The following is a 25,706-nucleotide window of genomic DNA, read 5'->3' as shown; positions in this document are numbered from 1 at the left end:
CAGCTGGGTTTCCTCTGGAGCTTGGAGCAGCAGTCACAATTTGGAGGCTATGTTCTTAATAAAACTTAGCTAGAAATGCACAGTAGGCACTTGCAGAGTGCTCCGAACCTTTGGATAATTGGGCCCTCAGCAGGTGCCTTGCTTGCTGAGCTTTCTGCTAACCTGGGTTTGTATGCATCCAGAGATCTCTAAAAAATGTAGAGAGGTCTAAATTTATGAGAATTTCAAGGGGAGTAACAATCTAGAGTAAATTTATGGGATTGAAGAATGTACTGCTAGCATTAATGGATTTTTCTGTCGAGTGTCTCCTCAGTACAGACCCTCTCCCTCAAAAGCATTTGTAGTTCCCACCAAAGTGTGTCTTTGTCATGGAGTGAAGTTTGGCTCGTGGTTGTTTCTGAGCATTGATTATGCATGATAATCTGTAATTAAAGGGGAAACCTGTCTGTACATCACCTGCAGCAATGTCCTGTGTCTCTTAAGTCTGCAGTGGAGTCGTCTGAATGTGTCCCCCTGCAGTCTCAAGCTCTGTCCCCAGAAAGCCACTTGTTCCAGAGAAATGCTGATGATGCCCCAGACATACCAAAAATGAAAGGAGTAGGAAAACCCAAAAAGTTTTCAAGGTTCAGTATTTACAAGCATCTCCATAAACACGGCATGCACCATGCTGACAGCGTCAGCAGCATAGACAGTGAATCAAGTAAGTAATGTTTTTCAACTAAATAACATATATAAAGCACGTGTGGAGGTGGGTGGGTGGGTTACATGCAGATTCACATAATTTCTAGGGTAATGTATTCTTTGTAAGGAAGGAAAGTTGATGAATTTCTTAACTATCAGAATAATAACTGTGTATTCAATATGTAAATTTGTGCCACTGCAAAATGTACAAGAAAAGTTTTAAGTGGATTTGCATTTAGTTAATTAGCAATTGTCATGAGCCATCAGATGACGTGATATAGTGTATGTGATATCTAGTGTTTATACTGCTGGAAATTTTTTATTCTGCAAGGGAGAAACAAATCTTTCATTTTTCAACTTGTTTTTATTATAACAAGCAAAACAGTTACTCAGTGTGATTATTCCCTCTCATAGGCTAGTGTTACCTAGGTTTAAATCAGTTCACTTAAATGGAAATATTCCCGATTTACCCACTTACTAGAGAGGAGAGACTATTCAACAGCTGAATATTTGAATGCAGCTTTTAATTCCCCACATTAAAAACAGCTTCAAAGCTAAAATTACAAGGATCAGCTTGACATGTGTTCCAGCATGGAGTCCTTCCTGAAATCTGTTCCTAACGTCCTCAGCTGCTGAAGCTGTAAATTGCTCAAGGTGGGAACTTATTTGAGTTTCCATCACTCCCTGCAGATCTTTCTCCTGCCTGTGGCCTGAGGAAGCCTGGCTGGAGCATCATTTGCATTGGTTGCAGTCAGCTCAGGACATAGCCATGGCTTTGCTGCTTCAATGTATCTGTTTGGTTTAAAACCAGCCAGGTCTTGAATTTGGTCCTTTGCCTGTTGGTCACTTGTAGTTTTGGCAAATTGACGTCTCGTTTGAGCTCCTGTCATGCAAAGTGTCTTCAAATAGGATCTGGCACCAGCGTAGCAGAAGTGGATGTGTGGTTTTGCCATAAACAGAGCATCTTGACTTTCTGCAGGTTACTGTAACCCCACTAGCAGTCAACCGAATATAATCCAGAGTTTAAAGCCCCATCTGAAAGTGTTCCATCACCACAGTGAATCCAAACAGGGGCTTGCTGAGCCTCAGGAGGGTAAGTGGAGGAAGGCAGAGGTGCAGACCCCTTCAGGTTTTAGCTGCCGATGTTTTTGTGTTGTAACGATGGTGAGAGTTAGGTTGGGTGCCAGGATCAGGCTTCACTGCTTGTTGTTTTCCCAGCATTCTTAGCACCCCTCTGAGGACATCCTGGCAGAAGATGCTTCTCCAGAAGCTACAAAAACTCCAGCATAAATAAATAATAATTTAAAAAAAAAAAATCCAACAACAAACCCCACCCCAAAATAAAAAATCCAAACAAATTTGCAATAATGACAGCAGGGAATAGTTGAGGAAATAGCTCTGATTCTGGGATATGATTATTTCAGCAGTTCCCTTCCTGTAAAGAAAGGGGCTTATTACTGGAATTGGGAACTTCTGCACTGGATATTTTGAAATAAGCCTGATGCAGGAAGACAAATGCAAACAGAGAGAGGAAACAGCGAAGTGGCTGTTGCCAAACCGACATTTGGATGAAGACTTGGGGCCCCAGTTTTGCCCCTTATTAAAGTCAATGAAAGCATACTTGATTGAGAAAGCAGTTGGGTGGTTAAGAGCACTGAGTTGTTTGGATCTCTGGACTGATGTTGAAAGGGCCTGTTTCAGTATGGTACCTCATCAAGATGCCTTTAAGTGCTGGAACGGAGCGAGGAGCAGTTCTTCAACATCTTCCTCTTCCTAACGTCTTCCTCTAAGGCATTAATTGCCAATTATAAAATATAGACTACAAAGCAGTGGCAGGGAACAAGGAAGAGATGCATTTTCTTGATGGAAATGAAGTGCGGTCTCTCCTGTGGTCACCTCATGCTCATTCATGAGTTGGTATGCAGTCATCGAAGCTCGGTACATGAACTGTGTTTTGGCCGGACAGCGTGTCCCACCCATTCCCATTCGAGCATGCAGACTCAGCGATTCCCCAGCTCCACCTGGACTCTCACTGGAAACTCATGCTTCCCCAGGCAGCTGTGGTGCATACCTGCTGCATGGCACTTTTGGCATGGCTTGGCTCAGCTCAGCTCGGTGGGATTACAGCAGTGCTGGCAGGGCTTGCTTTGTGTAAACTGGTCTTGTTGCACTGCTGCCGATGTGCATTTTGTTGACTGTTGAAAGGGGTTTTTTTGTGCTAAGGGGTTTTCGTGGTTACCTAGTGATGTGGTCAGGTTAGGAGAAGGCTTCTGCTGTTGGCATGTTACTGTGTAATTACTGCACTAGTATTTGGTAGAGTAGATGAAGGCTACTCTCAGGGTCGGGAAATAACGCTAGTTAAATGCTGATGGTCTAGGCCAACAGTTTTGGTTTTCTTAACAGTGAGAGAAAAGAGTTCACTCTGCACCAAATTATGTGATCCTGTTAGGAGGAAATATCCCTGTCTACAGTATTTTAGACCATTTTAAACACCATCAATTTGGAATTCAGGGTCCCTTTGTTCAACATGTAAAAATGTATCAAAAGATGACATTGTTATTTGGAAAAACAGAATAAAACAAACAAAACCCACAATACTTAATGAGGGAACATGAGCTTTTTAATCATCTCATTCTAGTTAATAAAGACTAGCTTCTGTTAGAGGAGATACACCCTGCTATAGAGGCAAAATAATAAAACCCCTAGCAGAGAAGTCGGAATTAGTTCATTAGTATTGTAAAATATATTAAGTAGATGATATATGTGATGTTCCTGTACATATATCCACTAAGGTCAGTCGCAGCTGGGAGTGGACTGCCACATGGTAATACTTAGGTGGCATAGGACTGCGGAAAGACAATATAGTGATTTTTTTTTTTTTTTTTAGTCCAATGTAGAGAGAATTCAGCATCCACTTTTTGTTTCCATAACAGACTCCTATATATTACCTGTCCTGATTGTATAACAAATATTAAAATAGGGAAGAAAAAATACTAATATGCATCCTTTGAAAGCAACAGGAAGACCAGGGAGAAAACAGCTTCAGCCAACAGGGACGGCAACAGGGATGGGCAAGTCCCACCAGTGCTTTTGCGTGGCAGTGTGTCTCTAACCAGCAGTGTGCAATGGACAGCCGTGACTTTGGAGCATGTGTTTTTGTTATCTTGTTTGCCTGTGACAGATAAAGGATCCATCCGCAGCTTGAAGACGGGTGTTGGCGAGCTGATTGGGGAAACCAGATTCTGGCACGGAAAAGACTATTGCAACTTCGTCTTTAAAGACTGGGTTCAACTTGACAAACCTTTTGCTGGTAGGTGCCTTCGTACTCTGGAAGTCATTACTTTCCCCCAAACCCTGTTCCGTATTTTCTCAGTCTCAAACTGTATTTTTTCTGCTTCTGAGCCAGAGGGAATAAGGCTATTTTGGTTTGGCTGCTAGGAAGAAGCAGCAAAACACCCTTTGAGAGGTTCCAGGGCCAATTACGCTGTTACGGTCCATGGACTTGGACTGCTGGCGATTGCATGATAAGTCTAAATTCATCCGCGCAAGCCCTTGGTGTCGTGTCCCAGAAACTTCAGTTTGAGGAGGGGGACGCTGTGCTTTCCCACATTCATGTCCTTTGTCTGAGGAGGTCCAAGCGTGCTTTCCTGTCCCGTAGACTTCATTGATAGATACACCACCCCGAGGATGCCCTGGCACGACATCTCCTCTGTGGTGCACGGCAAAGCTGCGCGTGATGTTGCCCGACACTTCATCCAGCGCTGGAACTTCACCAAGGTGGGGTGTGGGCATCGCTGCTGGGGGCGCAGAGATAAATACAGACCCTGCCTCATCCACATGCCCTCCCTAGGCATGCATTTTATTATTTTTTTATGTTACTCTGCTATGTTGCAATCTCTTCAAGGATTTCTTTTTTTTTCTTTTTTCCCTGGGCAGATTATGAAGCCCAAATACCGATCCCTGTCCTACCCATTCCTGTTGCCAAAATCTCAGCAAACTGCTAACGAATTGAAGTATCAGGTGCCTGAGGCTGTTCATGCCACAGTCCAGGTGGGTGTTGATGGTCTCCTGCTCACCTGCTCCTAAGAGAGCTTGTTTTGGATCTTTCCAGCAAGAAGTGTCGATGCCTGACAGACCCTCTGCAGAACTTGAAAATATAAAATGAAAATTATTTAATTTAGCTCACAGCATAGAAGGTTGGATCCTCAATTATAGTAAAATAATGCAACTCTTTCAGAAGAGATGCATTAATTTATACCTCCGTCTTTGAGATAAGAGGACCAAGCTATATGCAGTACTCAAATTGTGGGAACACCATGACTTTGTATAGCTGTGTAATTTTCCATTTCGTTTTCTGCTGCTCTCCTTCTAATGCCTAACATTTGTGTTTTATGTTTTGGGAAGGCCTGATGGGTTGAGGTTGCCCACTGGGTATTTATCCCAGATCTTGGAGCAGTCTACCAGGCTCCCGATGCCTTGCTCAGACGGGTAGTGGTCAGCTAGAGCCCAGCATTAAGTGGAGTCTCAGGGCTGTTGCTTTCTGCATTGAACTTCATCTGCGTTTTATTATGCAACCACTCAGCCCTGTGGGTCCTCTGCAGTTCTGCACAGTCAGCCCACAGTCTCGTTTGTGACAATCATCGTCGCAGTCACAATTGCCAAGATACCTATATTTAAAACCCTGTTAGCTATATTGAGTGCATATATTAAATATACTGTCACCCAGCAGAAACATGGACTTGTTGAAGAATACAAAGTCAAAATAGTTATGCTGAAGCAGCAAAACAATTGTGTGTCTCTGTGGATGAAAGATGTATGAAATAAGAGCAATTAGACCAAAACCAGGAAAAATGCATGCCTTTGCTTTTTGTAAGGAGTGGTCCACCCAGATGACAGCAACACTTGGGGAAGCTTAGTGTAACAAGATGCATTTTTCTGGGTTTGTGGGTTGCCAGGGCATTGTCTGCTCCTCCCTGCATGGTGTGAGGGATGGCCAGCACAGGGATCTTGTGTCATGGATCTCGGGCGTTTTAAATCAGCCTCCAAAACAATGCTCGTGGCTTGTTGAGAAATAGTCTCACTTCAGGCATCATCATGCTTCCCTGTGGCTGTAAATGCCTCCTCGGCTGCGTCTGTGACACCAGCTTTTTTGGAAGTTTTGTTCTCATAGAAGTGAGGGGGCTTGTGTCCCCTGAGTGCGCTCTAACCGCAAGATAAGCCTCAACTTCTAAATCATGGGGTTTGTTCTAGCAAAAAGTGAAGCTCTACTGATTACAGAACTGGAAGCAGTTCCCAAAGGAGAAACTAAACTGAGCACAGTCTAGGTCCAACCTTTCTTCAGTCCATACTGCAGAGCTGCTGGCTCAGGGCATCAGCCCGTTGGAGAGGAGGATGAAGCTCAGTGACTGCTAAATGCTGCATACACCAATGCTGAGTGATGGGTGAGCTGTTTGAAAACTAGCCTCATTACGACATTGTTGGGGCATTGCAAATAACTGATACATTCCAGGAAATGAGGGGCTGTTCTCAGTGATGCCATAAACAGCGAAAAGAGAGCAGGTTTGTCTTGTAAATTATTAATTTGAAACTACCTTGCTCATTTCTAATTTATGTCCAATTGCAGCTTTTAGAGACCTGTCAGGGTAGCACAGCCCTGCATATAGCCAGATAAATAAAACTATATGATATTAGGCTGAAAACATGTTGCCCTGCAATGTACCAGCCTTCTCGGTACAAGGGAAGACTGGGGAGGAAGAGTGTTTGCAGCACCAAGCGCAGTAGAAGTGGTGAGGGTGGCTCCTCTGCCCAGGCTGGTGCACCCTGCCTGTGGGTGCAGGTCCCGTGGCCCCGGGCTGCTTGCAGCTGGTTTATGGTCTCTGGATGATCTCCTTGAGCTCCGAGGCATGGTTTTGCATGCACACGCTGTAATTTTGGCTGTCTCCTCCATACTGCTGACACTGGCCTGGTTTCCATCGATACCTGTATGACACAAATGCCCTGAGCATCCCTGAAGCCCCTGCTGCGGGTCAGTGAGCGGCTCAGGCTCTCCTCTTGATGAAGGTTTCAGATTTGGCTGCTGCAGGAGGTTGGGAGAGGGGATGACACCAGCAGCCTAGATCTGAACCCCCCCCTCCTCTCAGTTGCCTTTTTCTGGAGCTCCTGGGGTGTGCATCGGGGTGTCCCTGTGTAGCTTCTCCTTTCCTGCAGTCACAGGAATATCAACCTCTTGCCTGTCCAATATAGTAGTTTCAGACCAGAGGGCTGCAGGTGCTCGTGTCTCCTTTCAGTCCAGCGCAGAAATAAGCAGATACCCTCAAATCTTTCACCATTTTTTTTAATCCAGAAAAACTAGAGCAATATTATTATTCTTCTTGATATTGAATCCTTTGGCTGGCCAACAGCCAAACCCGTGTTATCGCTGTTTTGGTGCTGTGTAGGGATTTTATAGGTAGAAGTTACTGCCCTGAGGTAAAGTCCAGCATCCAGTGTCTGTCCTTGGCTGTGGGGTGATTGAAGAAAGTCTGGCTGCTGCTTTTCTTGTTTCTGAGCTTGTTGGCAAATCTGTCTTCAATCATGGGCAGATCAGAGGAAGGAAAAAAACAAAGGATCTGTGGGGATTGCAACATTGCTGCAAGCCCGAGCCACTGACCTGTCAGCAACAAATTTTGACCTCATTGTACCATCTGGTTTTTGCCCTCCTTTGTCAGAGGAGAGGAGCAGAAAAGCATTTTTGGGAGGGTGGGGATAGCAGGAGTGGCACTGACAGGGGCTTTCCCCTGGGCAGGGATAATGAATGCAGCGTGCATGGGAAACAATGTGGAGGTACAGGCTGGGAAGGAGGAAAGGAGCCTATCAGCTCCACGAGTTAGTCAGACATGGTCTCTCATCCTCTTTCGTTTGAACTTTGGGCTTTGCTCGCAATAGTAATGTGATTGCACATTGATTTTTGCAAGGGTCAAATAGCTGTCTGCCAAAGGCAGTCCCAGGTTTTTTCCATCTCTCTATTTCCATTCCGGAGTTTGCAGTTATCAGCCAAAGCCAGTGCTGCAAAAGATGTGACGTGGTGAGGCAAGATCCAGTTCCTGATGTAAATGCAATGAAAATTTAATGCTCTGGCAATGGCTAATGCCCTTACCTCTTTGAAGTCTGTGTGAGAGCTTGCATTGTTCAGGATTTATGCACTAGCCCACAGCAAACATCAAATTTATTACTGTTGTATTGGTTAAAGAAGTTAAAGAGATAACAAGCCCAGCACAGCACTCGGCGCTGCTATTGAGAGGCTTGAGGGAGAGGAGAGGAAGGAGCATGGAGACACCAGCTCTGGTTGGTAGGCTCTGCTGGGCAGTGCGTGGCCTTTTCTCCCCAGGAAAATAGGTTGTGTTTGAACCAGCTCACTTTAAATACCTTGACAGGAAAGGAGAGATGGCCAGAAGTGTGAGATGAAACATCAGTGATAAGGGAAGGCCTTAGCGTAGGAAACTTCAAGGTGTGTATTTGCCTTTGAGTGCCACAGCTGCAGCTTCATTTCTTCGGGGTGCGTGCTGCATCCATGCAATGCTGCCATGGGTGGCCACAGAGCCACCATTGTTGGCGGCCTTGTCCTGCTACCTCCTCACCTGTCGCTGTGGCTGCAGAGCTGCACCATGATCGGTGCTGGCCACTGAAGTGATCCAGGTTAAAAACAACTTTATTTTGAGGAAGTCCAAGCTGGAACACCTTACACCTGTTCTGCTGCCCCAGCCAGCATCTTCTGACACCTCTTCTTCCCTGCGCACATAGATTCGAGGTTGTACCTGATGTAAGCTTTTTGGGTGATGCTGAGCCACCTTTTTAGGACAAGCCATGATACATTGTTCTGGGGTGATGGCAGAGGGATGATGGTCCTGTAACAGCAGGCAGCCTGGTGTGTGGAGGGAGCTGGGGTGCTGATGTGTGGAGGGGTGAAGAGGAAGGCAGGGAAGGGCAGGTGGAAGATGTACTGGGAAGCCGTGGAGCTGGAAAGGGATGGTACTGAGTGATGGTTCTGTTGCATCAGGTGGCATCCCTGGTATGGAATAAACTTGTCTCCCATCAGTAAAGTTGTCTTTCAAAGCGAGGGGCTTTGGTGCTATCAAGCTCCCAATTCAGAAAAGGACACTTATTCCTCGTCCCCAGCAGTTACAGCTATTGCTGCTGTAAATGAGGGTGTGGAAGTTACTTTGTTCAGTGCAGGGCTCAGCAGCTTATCTTGAAAAGAGAAGCGGCTCTTCGGAGCGTGGACAAAGTTAACTAGCAAAAAAAAAAAATTCAGTATCAGTACTTTGTACACGAGGAAGCTACAATCTGCAGCTTTCTGAAGTGCAATTCCAGACTGCATTTGCTGGAGGTCCCCAGCCCACAGGGATGTGCTTTGTGGCCCCAGGTTTTCACCACAGCGGGACAAAAGGCAGGGAAGGGGCAGCGTTGGCTGCTCATCGCTGGCTGTGCCGGTGAAGGTGGGAGCGCTGCGAGCTCCTGTCCAGGCTGCAGCCTGAGCTGTATGTACAGAAGAATTAGCCTGCTTTCTACCCAGAAAAGCTGTTTTTCTGTCTTTATTAATGCAAATGGTGGAATTTTGTTCAGGAACTCTGTCTGCTGTGGTGCTCGGTGGGGTTTCAGCAGTGCCCAGCCTGGGGAGCACGAAGTGTTGGCTTTGCAAACCAAATGGGCAATTAAAACCACACGGGCTTGAGCAGCATCGCCTTGTGGAGGTTTCTGCGAGCAAAAGGCGGCTGTTTGGGACCGATAGAGGCTGTGATGACAATGTGACAGCAGAGCTCCGGGTCAGGGTTATCAGTGATGTTGGGGGGACAAGGAGAGTAACATGGAGCAAAGCAGAAGGTGGACACAGAGAATTAAAAGAAATCCATGGGAGGGATTTCCAGGGAAAAATGTTGTTGAGCCCCGAAAGAGATCAGGATTTTGCATTACTGACACACACATTCCACAGATCCTCAGCATTTGGATCTTGTCCTGTGTGTGACTGGCCCTGAGAGCTGGTGTAATAGTGCTGAGATATTTTAGGGCTATTGTTTCAATGTTTTTGTCTTGATAATGTTTAAAGACAGAGGCTAATCATGAGTAATTATTTCCCCTGAGCATGTATCTTGCCAACACTTAATTAAAAACTACATTTCCATCTAGGAAAATGTCACTCAGGGCATAGCGTGGCTGCTTCTTGACTCAAAGTTCAGGAGTGGGAGATGCCATGGCATCTCTGGCTGTTGGGGATGGGAAGCTGCCTGCCGTGGGGATTGCTCAGCCTGGCTGAGAGCATGAACAAAGGTTGTTTCTCATATTGGTTTGGCTTGCTTGCACAATAACTGCAGGAGGCAGGGGAGAACGTGCCCCGGGGATCTCGCAGTATCTACTTTAAATACAGATTTCCAGTAAAAATTAATAAATAAGTGTGGGCATGCTATGCAGTGAACTGCTATAAATTTTAAAAGTTGTATCATCACAAATCGGATGGCTTGTGCAAGAATGTGGCAGAAGAAATGAATGACCTCCAGTGCTCAGGACGAAGATATGGCCTGTGTTACCAGACTGACTGTATAATTATGTACTGCCTGTTTGTGGGAAAAATGCATTGCCCCAGCTGGAGACCAGCTTTAAATATTGCTAGAGAGGAGATCACCGATTGGATGTGTACCCCTAAAGCTTGGAAATTTAGGTTGTTTTAAAAGCAGTTTATCATGAGAACTTGAGCAAGAACAGAACTTCTGTGCTGCTTCTATTGCATCTAAAACTGCTCAGGTGGGAGAGGGCAGTAATGCAGCAATGGGACAGGGCACTTTTATGTTTTTAATCAAAATGTTATTAAGCATTAATACTATTTTTGAGCATCCTTTCTCCTTGTTACAAATGCAGTATAAATGGTTAATGCTGCACGTATTACCTTATTTAGTGAAATCCTGACAGGCAAGCGGTGCCAGGGAAGAGCATTGCCTCTTAAATAATTCAGTTGCAATTCTGTGCCGTCCTGGATGGGAGAGAGCTGAAGATGTTAATCTCTTCCTTTCCAGGTGATCCGTTCTGCTGCTGACTGGTCGGCTGGCATTAAATACCATGAGGAGTCCATCCACAATGCCTATGTCAGCGTGATAAAAAACAGCAAGCACTACATATATATAGAAGTGAGTGGCAATGAGGGAAAGCAGGGGGGTCCTGATGTTCTGGGCATGGCTTGCAGCCATCAGGAGGGTAGTTCTTCTTGAGGTTTGGTCTTAATTTTTTATGAATTTAGACACACATGGATATTAATACAGCATCTGCTCTGAATTTTTGGGGCTGTTTCCATTGACTTCAGTGGTCTTCAGACCAGGCTGATGGGTACGTACCCTGACAGCCTTCTGACCGCAAGGTGGAAAAAAAGTAGACCTCTCCTTCATAAGCCTCTTTGCAAAATTGCCAGCAACTTTCACGGCCTATGCAATAGTCTTCCTGTCCCCTCCATAGCTTTGCAGTGTCCCCTGTGCATGCCCAAACCTCCTGCACACAGGGCTGGTCTCGCATCCGTACAGCCTGGAGCTGCAGGAATCTCCTGTGTCGGAGTGACTCTCAGCGCTGGCTGAATGGAGATGCTTATTCTCCTCTCTTTTCTTTTTTTTTTTTTTTCTTTTTTTTAGCCTCAGTTAGGTTGCTCTTTACATGAACTTTCTAAGGAGTGTGATTAATAAGAGCTAATTCATCCCTAAGTGAGCACACACACATCATTTAATAATAATTTAAAAAAAAAGCATCAACTCAAATGGCACATGAAACCCGGCTATCTTTAGTTGCTCTTGGTCTGAAATAAAGCATGCAAATATTTTTTTGTTTGTCTCTGGCAGTGTCTGACAGTAGCTTTGCTTGCTTTTCCCGTAGAACCAGTTTTTTATTAGCTGTGCTGATGACAAAGTTGTCTGGAACAAGATCGGCGATGCAATTGCTCAGAGGATTCTTAAAGCTCACAGGTAACCTGTTCTTAACAAGGCAATGAAAGTCTTCCAGGTGCATTTATATGGTGTGGTGCAAAATAATATCTAGTGGACACAACTGTACAATAGCTTTTCCAATGCAGAACCGATGCGGTCGAATATCCACTTGCGTTTGCAGCAGTGAGACTCTGTAGTGGTTTCTTTGCAGCCAGAAAGTGATTTTCTGGACTTACCCTGATGCAAATATATTTTTAGTTATGGAACTTGTTTAAAAGCAAGTCCTTTATATTCTGGTTCAGTGACACCTTTGCTCCATAGCCAACCAGTCTTGAACTGTGTGGTAAGGCAAGTTAATGGATGAAAAGGTTGAACTGGGATTTGTGGCTTATTTAAATTGTCTATAGAGAGGATTGGCTTCAAATAGGGGAAGCAAACACATTTCGAGGATTTGACTGCAGGGTTCAGCTATTGTTTGAACAACTCTTTTCTGGTAAGTGCTGGAGGGTATTTACAACCTCCAGCCATTGCAGGGGACCATCATTTGTTCCTGGATGGATCAAATCCAACTGTGTTTTAGACACTCCTTTTACCCGAGCATGCCTAACCCTGTGTTAACATTAATACCACAGGTAGTGGCTTGTCTTCACTTTGATCCTGGACAGCCTTGCTTAAGGTTGCTCTCCTGGAGTCTCTCTTTAAGATACATGTATGTCATAGTCTAAAACTGTATCCTGATCTTGCTGGGCTGATATACAGAAAACTTTCCAGATATCTTCCTTTCATCTCATGTGCTTTTTCACCATGCATCAGGAAGTTTCTTGCAATGATTATTTTTTCCCATATCGTAGTTGTCCAGAGCCACGCAGGGACTGCTTTCTCAGAGGTGCTCTCTCCAGAGTTGCAGAAATTTCTCTTTCTTTGGCACTTGAGCTTGGAAATTCCCACTTGGGTAAAGGCCACCGAGCAGAGACAGACAGTAGCTCCTGCCTCGCAGACACTGAGGTATGGGTAATATCTGCAAGGCCACGGGAGCTGCCATGAGACTGGCTTTGTTCAGAGGCACTGTGGAAAGAGGAGCACTATTCAAACCGGGAGAGCATGGGTGTTATCTGCTATGCCATTAACAACAGGGCAGAGTAACAGGGTGGAGTTGCTTGTAATCTGTGAGCTGCAATGCATAGCCCAAATAATTGAAATTAGCTAAGAATGAAAAGATGGAGTGGATTTTCTCACCCGGGGTAAACAAGCAGTGGTGCCAGTGCTGCTGGAAATGGCGTTGCTGGTGTTCGCTTTGCAACCTCGAGGCTTGCGGGCAGCTGAATGCGATGTCCTCCCGGAAGGCCGCTCTGGATTGCCTTTCCTGCCTTTGGGAACTGAATGCCATGGGCCCTTTGCATCAGTTGGCTGCTTTTAGCAATGCTACTGAGGTAGCAGCAAATTCTCCAGGTAATCTGTTAAGATTTTCCTGTTATATAAAGTTTACGTAAAGGGTGTCATTCTGTCCAGACATCAAAAAGACTAGCACAAAAGGGAGTCGCACAAATGCTTCAGCAACCCATTTTCATATGTGATGCTTGATTCACTTCTGTATTACTCCAATTTTATGCCAATATTGTGCCAGCTTAACGTCAGTGATTCCTAACTGAATATAAGATTCAAATTCTGCACACTCCAGAGTGCTTGGCATTGCCTAAGTAAGATTAAAAATAAATTCAGACCTAAATGGTTTGTATTAACTGCTCATGTTCCGAACTGCCCTGGGAAAACAGCATAGGTGACACACAGATGTTTAATTGTAAATTAAGTTCTTTAGTTAAGCTTGTACACTTCTCACTGTTCTAGACTAAATATTTTCTACTGATGTAATTAATAACATTCTTTTCTTGGTTTCCTCTTTTTTTCATGGGTGGCTCTCTAGTTTAATAAACACTGAGCTTAGACAAACAAGCTGCTTTTTTGGGAGTGCTTTTGTTGGTAGATGTTTTTCATGATACAAACAAGCTTCATTTCAAAGTCTCTTGTTGTGTATGGGTAAGACCTCATTAGCTGTTTCTGAGGTCTTCCTCGGAAGCTTCCAAGACTAAAGCTAGTTTACAGTGTATAGCACAGCTGTTGAAATTAAAGAAACACAGGTCCTCAATGTCTCCCTCGCAGCTCAGACGAAACCCTAATTCTTCATGATTCCTGTGCCCTTAAATCCACAGGCACAACTTGCTTGAGGAAGGAATACTTTTAACAAAAACTCCAGGCCGGCTCATCTTGAGACTGCTCCTGAAATGGTTTTGTCCTGACTAAAGTGTGTTTGCCATCTAGTGGCAGCACCCTTCAATGGAGCATCCTCCTCCGGGGTGCAGGCCAGGGGATTGCCGACACCCAGGGGTGCCTGGAAAGCGCTGGCAGAGCAGATGTGCCTGGCATTTGTCAGCAAAGAAAACCCAAAGGTGGGCTGTAAGAAAAGCCTAGGCAGTGCTGCGATCGTAGCTTTGGTAATCCTGGATCAGATCATGGTTAGGGTACAGTTTAATTTGTGGATGTCCAGTGGAACTGAGTTTTTGTAGGCTGTAATGTATTGATCGAATACTCGCCTTCCTGAATGATCAATGTTTTGTTTGTGCCTGGAGCTTTTTCCACCTTTTGTGATGTTTCTGACTTCTAAAAAACAGGATGTAGTGGGAACGTCAGGTTAGATTTTGGTGTTCTGCCTGCCATAGCTCTCTAATCTTTGCTGTGCTTTGCCAGACAGTCATATGCACCAGTCTGCACCAGTATCCGTGTAACTGGGCTGTCGGGGTGCTCAAACGAACTTTATAGTGGCAGACACAATCTGCAAAATAATTTGCCTTTCCTTGAACTTCAGTGATTCTTTTCCTTTAGCTTTTGTTGTCTGCTGAGAGTAAATTATTCCTTCTCCCCCTGAAGGTCTGAGCACTAGCTGAAGTACTGATGGCAGGTGATGAAGACCTGAAACTGGAAATACGCTTCACACTTTGTTCCCTTAAAATTTGTGTAGTAGCCTTGGATGGAAACCAAGTTGGTCAACACAGAGAAAGGGAAACCAAGGGGACTCACCTTGTACAAAGCTGTAACATTTGCAGGCTAATATTACCCCAAACTATCATTTCAGGGAAAACAAGCGTTTCCGAGTATACGTGGTGATCCCGCTGCTGCCTGGGTTTGAAGGAGACATTTCAACCGGCGGGGGGAACGCACTGCAGGCCATAATGCACTTCAACTACAGGTACTGCAGGCAGCCCCGCTGTGGGCAGGGCTGTCGGAGACCTCCCCGGTCTCCTCTGCCTGCTGCGGGTGGTGCCCAAGGCTCCAGCTGCCATCAGCATGGCATCACGCTAGGTGTCATCCACACGAGCACACAGTGTTTGGAAAAAGAGAAGAAAACTGTTTGTACTTTTAACTCATTTATTTGCTAGCTTCGGGATTTGCATTAGGAGGTGAGGCAATGTTAGCTGAGCGGGGAAGTGCAGTGGGTAAAGCCAGGTGCTCTCTGCAGGGAAATCCCTGCCTCTGCCTGGCACGGCATGTCCCCCAATCCCTTACACAAACCCCCTGATTCCTGACTCTCAGCCACTTTCCTTTTAGCTCATCAAACCAGGACTTACTCACCCCTGAGGTCTCTACCCTCCTGCTCAACAGCTGTGCTCTCCTGTAGGCACTTACCGTGGCTTTTACCACAGTTCCTCCTGGCAGCGTCCCCATCACCGCTGCAGCCGGGAGGGAGCACGCAGCCCTGCAGGTTCGTTAGCTCAGGGGATCCGCACCCACTCTGTCGGGTGGAAGAGCTGGGCTTTGTCTCCAAAGCTGCCTTTTCAGCCAATGCTTCACCTGGCTCTGCCTGTCGGCCCCGCGAAGGCAACGGCATCTTCCCCGATGCTGTTCCTCTGCTCCAGGATTGCTGGTTTTGGGGGTACTTGCAACACAGCAGGTCTCACGGGAAGGACTTACATGCAGCAGTGCCAGGTAGCCCTGCACTGGGAATGGGGTGTAGAGGAAGGCAAAATGGCCCAAGACAAGCTGGTTTTACTGGAAAACTGCTGTGTTATGGTATGGCCAGGGCACAGTCAGTCTGTGGAGGCTACTGCTACCTCCGGAGTGAAATCTCCCTTGTCTGCTGGTCTGCAGGGGTCCTACCGCACCTCCATAAGGACAAGTGGGGCAGGAGACACAAGCAGAAGGAAAGCAGCATGTCTTCCTAACCAGGCCCTTCTGCCTGACCTTTCTTTTGCAAGGGCACCCATAGGTCTTTAGAAATTGCCCATGGGTGTTCTTTGTGAGCATGTCTTCCTAACCAGGCCCTTCTGCCTGACCTTTCTTTTGCAAGGGCACCCATAGGTCTTTAGAAATTGCCCATGGGTTGGTTCTTTGTGGGTTTGTTTTTTTTTTTTTTTGAATGAGATGCTGGCTGTGGCTTTTCTAGCCTAGCTGTAATCAGGCAAACCTGGTGTTCTGCATGTGTTGGCTTTTGGTTTTGATATCACTTCCTGTTCAGACCTGCAGCACAGACGGTAGCAGCCCTGTTTGTAACATGTTTATCATCATTGCGGTGTGTTCTAGAAGGCAAAAATGCTCCTCAGCTCCTACGCGAATTGGTACGAGGTCTTTTAGGAAATGAGCAGTCCTTGATATATCAGCAGTCGTTCGGGAAAAATGTGTGCTCTGGAAGCACCATGTTTCTTCTGCTTTCACGGGGTATTTAAGAGGCATCTGTGTTTGTGATTTACCTCACCCGATTCTGCTTCAGCATATGCCATTGCCTCGAGTTGTGGTGGTGCTGACGGCTGCCTACCTTCTTTCCAGGACCATGTGCCGTGGAGAAAACTCAATCCTGGGCCAGCTGAAGACAGAGAGTTAAGAGCTTTATTCCTCTCCTCTATGTTGCTTAGTCTTGGGATGCTGCTGTTCGATGGATACATCTATAAAACATAAATCAGATTCTCCAGCTTCTTATTAACGTGGGCTTGCTATGGTTGAGGGGTTCAGGCATGGACGGGGGCATCTCACAGCAGTGTGTGCTACGGGCTCGTGGGGCTGGTGAGCGATGACCTCCTCTGCCGTCATCCCATGGCGAGGTCTGTTGGGTCACACGAGCCTTGGCCAGTTGTCAGACTTCGCGCTTGGATGCAGCCCTGATCCGGAGGAGGGGAGGACCCCAGGGAGGAGCACAGCATGGTTGCAGCTGCTCAGGATCGTGTTATTGGGGAAAAGTCCTGAGCAGGGTCACGCTTCTGGGAGCAACGAGCCCTCAGCCTCCCCCGTGAATCCCACCCTGGGTTTGTTTCTGGCACTTGTCAAACATGGAGAGGAAAAACCTGCCTAAGTAGGACACTGTTTCTGAGTTGCTTCCTTGCCATGAGGATGCCTGCTTTGAATTTGCTCTGCTGGGAATCGCAGCACCATGAAAACCCATGTATCACAAATACTAGGGGCATACATATTGCCTCATTTGTTCTAGGTCTTTGTGTAAATCTGAACTGCAGACAAGTACATTAGGACATATTTTCCGTACTGTGCATGGACAAAACACCTGCTTCCAGCCTCCTTTCTGCAGGATCTGCAGAAGAACAGTCGCACAGTCCAGTTATTTTAAGATGTTCAGATCAATTGTGAGCTCTTGCATGCTGTGCAAGGGAGATTGGGGTCATTTCTCACCAAAGTGGAAGTATCTGAGCAGGCAGCAGATCAGAACAGCACAGAGAGCCCACAGGCAGCTTTTAAAGTCTATTTTTAAAGAAACTTATTTCCATTATCTGTTTGTTTATTTTTTTAAAAAAAGTCAAAAGTGAACTGTTATTCATATGGGTCTTTACGTAAAGAGGGTCTTTTCTCTTTCTTCTCTCTTCCACCTCTCTCATCCCATCAGTTTTGTTTTCTTTTAATTTTCAGTTGGAAATAAGTGGATAAACTACATATCATTCTGTGGACTTCGAACATATGCAGAGTTGGAAGGAAAACTAGTCACGGAGCTCATCTATGTTCACAGCAAACTGCTTATTGCTGATGACAACACAGTTATAATCGGTGAGCAGGGGGCTTGTGGGAGGGGTTTGGACCACTCGATTATACCTGGATTAATCCTGTTGCTTCTCTGCCCTGTACTCAGTGCAGGCTGTGGTGCCGTGTGCTTTTCTATGTTGTGATTTCTTTCTTGTGAAATATTTTGCTGTTTAAACAAACAAAAAAAATCCACAAAAAAACAGACTCATAAATTCATCAGGAGGGTAGGTAGGAGGGAGGAAAGGATTTGGGGGGCTGTTGTTTAATTTGTTTTTCTAAAATGGTTTAAATCTCTGTCTAACAGTGAAGAGAATCCCAGTGCAGGGAATATTGTCCATCTGTCTTGTATCAAACTCTGCTCTAGCAGGAAGACTTGTGAGACTTGTCATCTGTGCCTTAAAGAACAGAATGTGCCGTAAAATTTGGAAGGTTTGGACAACATGTGTCATTTATCAGCTCCATTTCCTAAGAATGGGGAAATATGTTATAATGAGTAATAGATACCATTTCATCCATTTCTCTTACCATATTTATTATGAGATCACGAAGCAAAGACAAGAGGCTTCAGGCTCAGAGTTCTCCACTGCAGCAGAAAAGCAGAATTTTAGCCTGTTTCTTTAGAGAAACCCTTTTTGATCTGTTATATCAGTAACAAAAACTTTGCCAAAGAATAACTTAATACCAGATTTTGCAAGACTCAAAATACTCCCCTCCTTCAAAGCAGCAGTTCAGCCTGTAGTCTCAGATGACCTGTGGTTAGGTTTGTTCCTCTGTTACCCTCTCAGGGGTCAGATCCCGTCTGCAGCACGCAGAGCGGCTCAGAGGTGGTTTTAATATTACAGCATAAGCAGTGTTGTTGCAACTGTGATAGTCTGGGGGCCTAAGACAGCTCTTAATTTCTATTTTCTGTACCTGTAAGCCTGAGGACAGATTTTTATACAGCATGTGCATCCGTGCCAGCTGGTGAGGTGATAGGGAGCCAGTGTCATCCCTTTTCCACCCAAGAAAGAGATGGTGCATGGAAATAAAAAGCTAATGGGGCCACTGTGCAGGAGAGTGAGGTGAAAGGATGGAGAGGGGCTTAGCTCATTTTTCCTCTGGAGTTGTTAGCTCCCCTTGGGTTAATTCAGTCACTGGGAAGGCTAAATGGCTACCTAGTGCCTGGGAGCTGGGGGCTGTGTCTGGAGATTTTTTTGTTGTTGTTGTTTGGTCATTTCTGTGGGTTAATGACCTGGTGACTCCTATCGCTGGCTGCATCTTGCTGTTCCCTTGGAGCCAACAAGTGCTGTGGCTCCATCCCTTGCCTTCTGACAGCTGCGTGGGACAGAGAAACCTGTTCGGGGGATAAAGCTTCACCTGGTCTCAAGCAATGCTGCAGGTGTCAGACCCTGCATGGCACGTGTGGGCTGGGGAGCTCCCACCATGGTGCAGAGTCAGGGCTGGAGCCACTGTGCGAGCCCAGCACCCAGACCCTTACATGCACGGAGTGGTGCATTTTGGAGAGGGACCCCCCGGTGAAAGGCACAGCCAGAGCCATGTGGTAGAAATGCAATGGGGGGAAACTTCTGCTGCCCTCCATCAGCTTTGCTGGGGTCTGAAGTGGTTATTTCACAGGGTGCAAGGGGAGAGCTGTGCACAGGACACACATGGCTCCCACCGCTAGGGAAGGCGTCCCCCCAGCACCCCTCTGGAAAGCACCCCTCTCTTTTCTGGCATTTGGGTTTTACACAGCATGCAGTAGTGCTGCAGCAAGCACAGGGCAAGGAGTAGAGAAGAAACATCTCCCGTGGGCGGAAGGTCCCCCAGAGCCCTGGGGTCTGCTGCTGCCTTGCTGCGTTAGCAGGGACGGTGCCTGAGCTCTTGCATCTGCGGACACAAAAGTGTGGTCCAGGCAGGACAGGAGGGTCTGGTTGTTGGTTACCCACAGTGAGGAGATGATGTCCTTCTTCCTAGATCCCCCTCCCGAAAAACCCCTACCTCCCAAATGCAAATGAAAAACTTCCCCTCTTTACACTACTAAAGATACGAGTGGATTTACCTATGGAGCCCATCCTGTGTCAGGTAACTTGGTATCCAAACCAAATGCAGTAGAGACCTTTGAAAGCTGTGGCATCCTTCAGCAAAAGCATCTGGGAAGTTACAGAGGGAGTGAACTTTTGAAAATGTTGGCCTGGACTTGGCTATGATTTAACCTTCTTCCAAGCCTGGAGCTTTTGAAGCCTGCAAAAATTAGGTTTTTTTGCCTTACCCCCTCATCCTGGTTCTTGGGATCTGTGTTTCCATAAGGAAGCACTCTGGTTGGGGTTTTACCTAGCGAAGCCATAGCTGGTCTCCCATGGAGATGAGGGATGTGGAGGGCCTGGGGGGCGGTGGGTGGTGATGGAGGGTGTGCAGGAGCATCTCGTGCGGCAGGTGATGCATTGCTGGTGCTTCATTTTCCTCCTGGCCAGGCTCTGCCAACATCAATGACCGCAGCATGCTGGGGAAGCGGGACAGCGAGATGGCCATCATCGTGCAGGACACCGAGACCATCCCCTCTGTGATGGATGGGGAGGATTACAGTGCTGGGAAGTTTGCCCAGTCCCTCCGGCTGCGGTGCTTCAGGTGGGACATGCGGGGCTGGCCGAGCGCAGGCAGCGAGTGGGGATGCAGGCAGGGCTTGCTCAGGCTTACACCTGCCTGCAGCCTTTCAAGTCAATGGGGCTGCTGCTGCCTGCTCAGATTTAGCATTGCCTGGCCTGGATTTGGCCCAGAGTTTTGCTGCCATTTCACTGGCATTAGCCTTTCTCATGCCACTCGTGTCTTCAGCTCGGCAGCTTGACTTACAAATTGTTTTGCTGAAGGATTTCACTAGGAAAGCTCACAAACAAGACAGTGGTATCTTGTCTCCAGATCCTGTTTTCACACTCTTAATTTTGGGTGGCGGTGTCTCTTTCTAATGGAAGTTTCCTCACTTGGAGCAGCCATCTGGCCCACAACATGGCTGTTTTTTCATTAAGACCTTTTTCCTTCCCTTTTTTTTTTCCCCCCACCCTGTTTCCCATCTGGACAGTTATTGTACAAGAAAAAAAAAGGAGAAACTCAGGCAGCGTTAAGGCTGACAGACTATTGCAGGGGACGGGAGTGGGAGGGTGCTGGGGGCATGCAGCGTTTGGCAAGTCCCAAGGAAACTTTTCCTCTGCTGGCATTTCTTGAGAGGAGCACCTGGTGCTTCAGCCTCCATGAGCATCGATCCCTTTGTCTTCTCAGGGTTGTCCTTGGCGGCTCCGATCTCAGTCTGGAACACCAGGATCCCGTCTGCGAGAAATTCTTCAAGGAGGTGTGGATTTCTACAGCGGCTCGCAATGCCACCGTCTTTGATAAGGTGAGGAACGCGGTGCCTTTCCCCTCCCTCCTTCCCGCGTAGTGGCAGCAGATGCCAACGGGAGAAGCAGCACAGGGAGGGCAAGGGCAGCTGGTCCAGCTCCTGGAGTTAAACCTTCAGACATGCTTTGAAGGAATGAGTAGTGTCGGATACAAGAGCTGTGAACAAGAAACTGGAGTTTGTGCATCCTCAAAGTGTGACAGTAGCCCAAGAAGGCAACAGTTCTGATTTTTCCTTCTATTTGTATCAGCTGTAGCTCCAGTTAATCGCCACGGTGTACTTATTGCTTCTAGCTCGCCATAGCCTAACTGGCTTAGAAGCAAATTTTACTTCTCATTTCGAATGAGCTTTTGCAGTGATCGGAAAAAGCCCTGGAGCTTCCCCTCTGCCTGCTCTAGCCATATCACAGATAGGCACATACCTCTTCCCTCCCCATTCTCCAGGCTGTTAATTAAGTCACTCCCATCCTGGGGAATTTGTATTAGATGTTTTGGTCTTTCTTGGGAACTCTGCATTGCAGTATTTCCCCTGCACTGACATGCCACTTTTTCTTTCTGTTTTGATCAGGTTTTTCGATGCCTTCCCAGTGACCAGGTGAATAATTTAACCCAACTGCGTGATTTCATCAACAAGCCCAAATTAGCGAATGATGATCCTGTGAAAGCAGCAGAAGAATTAAAAAAGATTCGTGGGTTTTTAGTACAATTCCCCTTTCATTTTCTGGAGGAAGAGTACTTGCTTCCCTCTGTCGGAACAAAGGAGTCCATGGTACCCATGGAGGTTTGGACTTAAGAAGATGCAGACTGCTTTACGTTTTAAAGTCTGGTTCTCTAGAGACAAGTTGATGAACAATATGGGATTTCAGAAAGCTTTTTATTGCTAAGGGAGCTGAAAAAGATCTCCACCAAGCTAATGTGCCTTTCTTAAGGATTTTGGTGGAGGAACTTGAAGCAAATCAACACTAGCAAAGGAGAGGAGCAGAAAGACTTGGAAATTACGGCAAATGAGAAGTTTAACCTCTGAAGGAGTTACTTAAGACATGTTCTGAGCACCTAAAGGATGCAGGCCACTTCCTAGGATAAGAAACAAATCCCAGTCGATGTTGTTACTACTGCCAGCTGTATACTGTGGTTGCATATGTACTGTGATCATGCTGTGGCTGCGCAGGAGTTGTGGGCTGTGTGTGCTTCTAAGGCTTTCAGGTATCCATGTCTTGGCTTGCTGGAGTCCCCCCATCTCATCACTTTGTATGCCTTCAGAGCACGTCATGCAGCTCTGGCGCTGTCGGGAAGTGCTGCTTGGTGCTGCCTTGGGCTGTCCTACAGCTTGACAAGTGTAGCTGTTTCACTTCTTAAATGGAAACGGACTAACAATCTTGTATCAGAATCAGCATTTTCATCTCTTCTCCCCCAGAGGGGAGAAAAAACCTGTTTCTACCACAGCTAGAGCAATCAGCAGTCCTCCCGCGCAGCGTGGTGCTGCCTAGGTCTTGGCAAAGGGCACCCTCGGTGGAGCCAGAGGTGCTGGAAGTCACTGGAGTTTGCTGGCCTTTTACAGAAACTGTGCGTAAAGGCTTTTTCCAGGAGAGGATCAGGGTTTAAACTCAAGCCTTAGATCTCTGGAGCTGAAGGAAAGCGAGGCACTGCGTGTAATGGGACAGAAACTTGAAAGCCAGCATGGGCTGGACTAAGCTCTGTGCTCTGGGTCCTCCCTTCGTGCATTTAGAGTGCAGTACATAGGTAGACTTTTCTTCCCATCCCTTTCCTCCCTATTTAAAAGAAGGGAAAGGCCATTAAGCTAGAGCTGAAGTCATGCTCAAACTGAGCTGACGTGTTGCTTTGTAGATGCGGTGAATGTAAGGGGGAAGGGAAGCAGTTAGCAAAGCCTTGTCTCTGGTCTACTTTGCTATTAGACCAGCCACAATCTTGAGCTCAGTTGTGCAGGATGTGTCTTCCCAAGCACAAGTAAAACACAGCATGCCCAGTCCCGTTTTCCATTTCTGTAAGACGGTTTCCAAAACTATTTTGCATCTCACTGTGCAGCGAAGCAGCAATTCGATTGAGCATCCCTGGGCAAAACACTACTGCTCCTGGGTCTTGGGACCTCACGTGGTGGGTGCCATCCTGGGTCTTCACACCATCCTCCATCTCACAATGAGCTGCATCTCCCGATTTCATGTCCAGCTCCAGTCGCAGTCCCGGGAGAGGTGTTCCCCGGCAGGCAGCAATGCTCTGTCAAACACTAAGAGATCAGACAGTTAGAAACACCTAAGGAGAGTTGGATCTGGAGAAGTGGGAGGCTGAGCTCCTCTACTGCCAGCGTGTCTGGGGGGATCCCTTCACAAGCTGGGTTTAATCCTGTGCCCAACTGTCCTTGGTCAAAAGACCAGGCGAACTGGTATTTACTTTAGTTCAAAAGCAAGTTTCTTTTTTCCTTTTTTTGGCTCTTCCAACAGTCTTGCCTGGTTTTAACTGGAAAAGAATCACACCGGTTGCCTAGCTATCCCCAAAACATAGCTGTCCCCACATTTTAGCCGATTGTCTTCTGTGTCTTTAGACCTGAAAATAGGCACCAGGTAATTCTGTACCTGCTGCATCAGCCAAGTAAGTAACAACCCCAGACGTTCCTCCAGGGCAGCCTGAGTCTCGGCCCCTTCCTACAGTTTCCACTGTTTTACGCTCATGTTTTGTAGAGCGATTGCCGATTACACTCCTTGCTGGTTGGTGCATCTGTGGTCTGGTTAGCCTGTTGGAAGTGCATGTGCAGCATTTTATGTTATGATCTTTGGTCCGGGGGATTGATGCTTTTAGCTGGCACGCTGTAAGCAGATAAGTATGTTCCCTTGATTTTTTTCCCTTAAAAAAATTGACCTGGGGTCACCCCCTGCAGAGCCAGAGCAATATGTGCCCCGACCATTTGCAATCAAGAAAGATCAAAGGTGTCTTGTTATTTCAGGTCAGTGCTAGTTCAGAGCTTTTTATCTCTTGATAAGTTTTTAGCTGTTTTAATTTGAACAAAGCTGCTAACTTTAAACAATTACAGCCTGTCAGAGAATCATTGTAAGTCACACAGATCTGTATTCATAGTTGAAAAGGAAGCATTCAACCCCGCCACCCGTACACGTGAACCTTGAAGAAGTGCAAGACTCCTGTCATCTTCTAAGTGCTCTTATTGTCCCCAACCTTATATTAGCAAAGATTCTTGTAATCATTAAATTATCCTTATATTGTCTTTTAAGGTGGTAGGTAGCTAATTATTGGGGCTTCATAACTCCAGTGGCATTAAGTCCCCCTCTGCCAGGCTGCTTTGGGGAAAAACCACCCAGGTTCTGCAATGCTCAGCCCACCATGTGATGGCTGCTGGTCCCAAGCGACACAGCAGAGCCATGGAGGAGAGATTTAATTGACTGAGTCTGTATGAAAAGGTGCTAATTAAGAAGGTCTTTTGTTACTAAAGTAGCAGATGGGCCTTGCATTGGCTCTCTGTCCAGGAGGAGGTTTCCCTCTGTGGGAACAGAGGAGCCGCACTGAACATCCCTTCCCTGTGTTGGTGCTAAATTCCTAATACCAGGAATTTAGTAGCCTTCAAATGCAAGCAAGGTGTGCAAGGCAGCCTTGGTACAGTGCAGGGAGAGCCCTGCGTCCCCAGGGGCTCATTGGGCCACCGAACCCCCCCCCATGAGTACGGCACTGCTCACCCTGAACAGATGATGGAGCTGGAGCCATTTCCAGTGAAGGCACAACTCTTGTTCGCACCCACGGGCTGTGCTGTTCGGAGCTGGCTCCTTGGGTTTTATTTCTTATATTAAGAAGCCTGTGAGGTTGAACACCTTGAGAGAGTTAATTTCTGCACCTAAACAATCACTACTTCTTAGTCTGCAATACCAGCGTGGGTTTATTTTTAATACCTTCAAACCGGAGAGGATCACTCACAAATATACAGTACTGTGACAAGTGATGTGGATTCAAGCACTAGCAAACCTGGAAACATGAACTGTTTCTTGTGGCATTTATTTGTTAGAACTATAGGAAATGAGGTAACTTCTCCCAGGCTCAGACTTTATTTGTAGTTCAACCTGAGTAGAACACTTTTTTCCCTTTAATTTATTCCTTAACATGTGCCACTTTGAGAACTCACGCTCCTTACCATATCTTTTTAATATTCTGATATTCTTAAATGTGTTTTGTTGCATAGATGTTGGACTGGATAAATGTTTCACTGTAAAATTAATGCGTGGTTTAAAAAATGAGGGATAAAATGTCATCGTATGTAAGAACTTTACTAAAAAATAATTTGTAGGAGAACTACTCCAGTACTCCAAGGCAGATGCAGAGTGCTCAGCTCAGTTTCTGGTCTCTTGGTCTCAGTTTGTTGCCTGACTTGATGTGACCTTTGCTGGATTAAACCCCAAACACTCCATTTTCCTTTCTGTTGATCAGGTTTCACAACATGATTTCGCAATCCTGGTGCTGTCCCTGGGGGAGACCTCAGTGCGGGTTTTGCCTAGCTGGGACCCTGGCGGTAATAACTTATAATATCTTCATTCCTTCCAAGGAAACATCCATGTACAATCAAGTTCAGATGTGGTTTGCGGTCATTATTTCAGTGTAACAAGTCTTTTGTGCACTTGTAGTTAGGACAGTCAAGGGGTTGTAATCTGTGCACAGAGGCTGCATTTGGGGGGACATTTAAATGAATGGTCCTTTAGGTTAATG

The 25,706-nt window shown here is 46.3% G+C and overlaps 1 protein-coding gene across 1 annotated transcript in view; it reads left to right on the top strand.

Annotated features, from left to right (window-relative positions):
• The window catches only part of PLD1 (phospholipase D1), a 44,649-nt gene extending 22,553 nt beyond the window's left edge, over positions 1 to 22,096 (top strand). The window contains exons 14-26 of the mRNA XM_009280557.2: positions 484 to 700; positions 1,661 to 1,774; positions 3,863 to 3,991; positions 4,340 to 4,458; positions 4,618 to 4,731; positions 10,725 to 10,835; positions 11,566 to 11,654; positions 14,743 to 14,856; positions 16,431 to 16,480; positions 17,517 to 17,651; positions 20,078 to 20,231; positions 20,877 to 20,991; positions 21,559 to 22,096. Coding sequence (XP_009278832.1) covers positions 484 to 700; positions 1,661 to 1,774; positions 3,863 to 3,991; positions 4,340 to 4,458; positions 4,618 to 4,731; positions 10,725 to 10,835; positions 11,566 to 11,654; positions 14,743 to 14,856; positions 16,431 to 16,480; positions 17,517 to 17,651; positions 20,078 to 20,231; positions 20,877 to 20,991; positions 21,559 to 21,783 — 1,686 coding nt within the window. The 3' untranslated portion in view covers positions 21,784 to 22,096. The remainder of the gene's footprint in view (positions 1 to 483; positions 701 to 1,660; positions 1,775 to 3,862; positions 3,992 to 4,339; positions 4,459 to 4,617; positions 4,732 to 10,724; positions 10,836 to 11,565; positions 11,655 to 14,742; positions 14,857 to 16,430; positions 16,481 to 17,516; positions 17,652 to 20,077; positions 20,232 to 20,876; positions 20,992 to 21,558) is intronic.
• The last annotated feature ends 3,610 nt before the right edge of the window (positions 22,097 to 25,706 follow it).

This window comes from Aptenodytes forsteri, unplaced genomic scaffold (genome assembly GCF_000699145.1).
Source record: "Aptenodytes forsteri isolate BGI_AS27 unplaced genomic scaffold, ASM69914v1 Scaffold179, whole genome shotgun sequence".
Taxonomy (NCBI): Eukaryota; Metazoa; Chordata; class Aves; order Sphenisciformes; family Spheniscidae; genus Aptenodytes; species Aptenodytes forsteri.
The sequence above is the reverse complement of the archived record's forward strand: the minus strand, read 5'-3'. Positions and strand labels throughout refer to the sequence as shown.